Source organism: Toxorhynchites rutilus, chromosome 3 (genome assembly GCF_029784135.1).
Source record: "Toxorhynchites rutilus septentrionalis strain SRP chromosome 3, ASM2978413v1, whole genome shotgun sequence".
NCBI lineage: Eukaryota > Metazoa > Arthropoda > Insecta > Diptera > Culicidae > Toxorhynchites > Toxorhynchites rutilus.
The window spans coordinates 124,211,243-124,213,418 of NC_073746.1; the positions used below are offsets into that span (position 1 = coordinate 124,211,243).

The 2,176-nt window shown below is 41.8% G+C and overlaps 1 protein-coding gene across 2 annotated transcripts; it reads right to left on the bottom strand.

The window, feature by feature from the left end:
- LOC129776483 (cytochrome b-c1 complex subunit Rieske, mitochondrial) lies at positions 1-1,568 on the bottom strand. Of its 2 annotated transcripts, none has more exons than XM_055782153.1 (4): positions 1,329-1,568; positions 699-839; positions 390-637; positions 1-324 (listed from the first exon to the last, which is right to left on the bottom strand). In XM_055782153.1, exons 1-4 carry the CDS (start codon positions 1,441-1,443, stop codon positions 106-108), a joined length of 723 nt encoding a protein of 240 aa, XP_055638128.1. In that variant the 5' UTR covers positions 1,444-1,568; the 3' UTR covers positions 1-105. The 2 variants fall into 2 exon arrangements, with proteins under 2 accessions (XP_055638128.1, XP_055638127.1); XM_055782152.1 differs by having other exon boundaries at positions 1,251-1,566.
- Between the last annotated feature and the right edge of the window lie 608 nt (positions 1,569-2,176).

A 2,176-nucleotide genomic window follows, 5' to 3' on the forward strand; every position in this document is an offset into this window, starting at 1 on the left:
TGTGTTTTTCGACTATGATTTTAATTCACAATCGATCTTGTTCTACTAGTGTTCGTTCATCCAAACATTGATTTAAGAGTTTCTCTCGATTAACACACCCATCGATTAACCGACAAGCAAGAGATTGTCCTCCGGGAACTCATAGGGGGGCACCTCGAGATTTAGTGGGGCAGGGCCTTTCCGGATCCGACCAGATGCATCGTAGTGGGAGCCATGACAGGGACAATAGTAGCCGCCGAAGTCGCCGGCGTTGGCGATTGGGACACAACCCAGATGAGTGCAAACACCCAGAACCACGAGCCACTCTGGATTCTTGACGCGGTCCTGAAAATTTTCGAAGCAATTAGAAAAAGGGTTGCTTGTGTAAAAACCCATCGATCATCGCTTACCCCATCAGTCTGAGGATCGCGCAGTGTGGCCGTGGCGACCGCCTGTTCGGTAGCAATTTCGGCAGCCGTTCGGTGACGGATGAACAGTGGCTTGCCACGCCATTTGAAGGTAACAGACTTGCCCTCCGGTATATCGGACAGCTTGATTTCGATTTTAGCCATAGCCAACACATCGGCCGAAGCGCTCATCGATGATACAAAAGTGGACACCATCGCTTTTGCGACGTAAGCCGTACTCACGGCAGCACCTGGGGAAAAGTATCGGTCAATTATAAGCTGTACATGGCAAATCGAACAATCCTTCAATACCTCCCACCATAAGGTAGGTGAATGCAGCACGCTCATCAGCTGAAGTATTCTTAGCATTGGGGCGTTTCACTTGTTCACGACGGTATTCAGAGAAATCTGGCACTCGGATGTCAGTATGGGCCAGTCGAATTTGTCCAGTAGCTATTAAGATATAGAGATTGAATTAATGGATTTAGAGTACCATAACGATCAGTATCATCTATTTTGCTTTGCAGAAAATATGCCAGTTTCATGGTGATCCAAGGAATGAAAAATGTTTTGATTTTTTATGTTCTTTAGGTTTGTTATTGTCTGTTTAGATTATGTTACGTAGGTTTATCCGTATGCAACATCCTTTACATAATATGTATAATATTTTGCAAATTATGTTTAAATAATCCTTTCCGGATTTATTTTGATTGCAATTTCACTTGATACGCAGATGTGCTTCAATCCTGCATGTTACATAACGCATAGTTTTCTGCTGTCAATTTTTACTTATGCAATGGGATCTTTGCAGAGAAGCTAAATGTTAAATATTCCTTTGTACAACTAGTGAGCATAATTAATAACCTGCGATTCCGGTAACAACTCGGACAACGTTTCGTGGAAGTGAGCAGTTCGGCGAGCTGGCTACAATAGGGGTCTGACCTGCAACTACCGTTTTGGGTTCAAGTTTGACGGGCACTGCTGCTGCCTTGACACCACTGGCAACGGTCTGCGAGACACCGCGGACGTACGATAGCTTTGCCAGGTTTCCAATCATCTTTGGTAGGTTCGGATTGTTCTATTTTCTGTAGATAGTGACACTTTTACACACTACTGAAACAACTTCGACCAGAAGGACGCAGAGAAAATTTCCTTGTCGATTGATGTTGACAGTTGATACAGCTGGTTGTCAAATGAGCCCGAAAAGAAAAAGTGCTCGGCGGAGATGTTTAATGTAGATGGGAAGAACCTGAGACGAGACATGACAATAGGGGGCCGATTCCGGACCACTCTTTCTGTCAAACTCGGACCACTTGCAACTCGGCTACTGATTGGTTGATGAGGAAAATAATTGACAAAGATAAATATACAAAAATGGGATTTCCAACATTTTCACAGTGTTGCCAAATATATTTATAATTGAATAATAGTTGCATTCACATTTCATATTTTCGTTTCTATTACGTCCGGTGTTCAGTTCCTGAAGAGAGGGAAACATTGCATCGGAATTTCCACCCTTTTCTTTTTGTTATTCTCTTCCCATCTAGCATAGCATAATAGCAGCGGCCTAGCAGAGAAGAACATTTAGTTATTTTCCAACCGTAAAGCAGTTAGCAATAAAATTAGGATCAAATAACAAATAACAACCAAGGCAGCAGAAAAAGTATTCAAAATCATGTTAGAACCTGAATAAAGCATACATACCTACAAAAAAAAAAACTGAATAAACGCAATGTTATATTTTGGGAATGTATTATTTTATCAATATTTCAGTACTGTTAGTATTTGAA

Coding starts and splice junctions, on each gene's coding strand:
- LOC129776483 (XM_055782152.1), bottom strand. CDS start 1,443: ATGATTGGAAACCTGGCAAAGCTATCGTACGTCCGCGGTGTCTCGCAG. Junction 840..1,250: donor AGTTGTTACCGGAATCGCAG/GTTATTAATTAT, acceptor ATATCTTAATAG/CTACTGGACAAATTCGACTG. Junction 325..389: donor GCGATCCTCAGACTGATGGG/GTAAGCGATGAT, acceptor GAAAATTTTCAG/GACCGCGTCAAGAATCCAGA.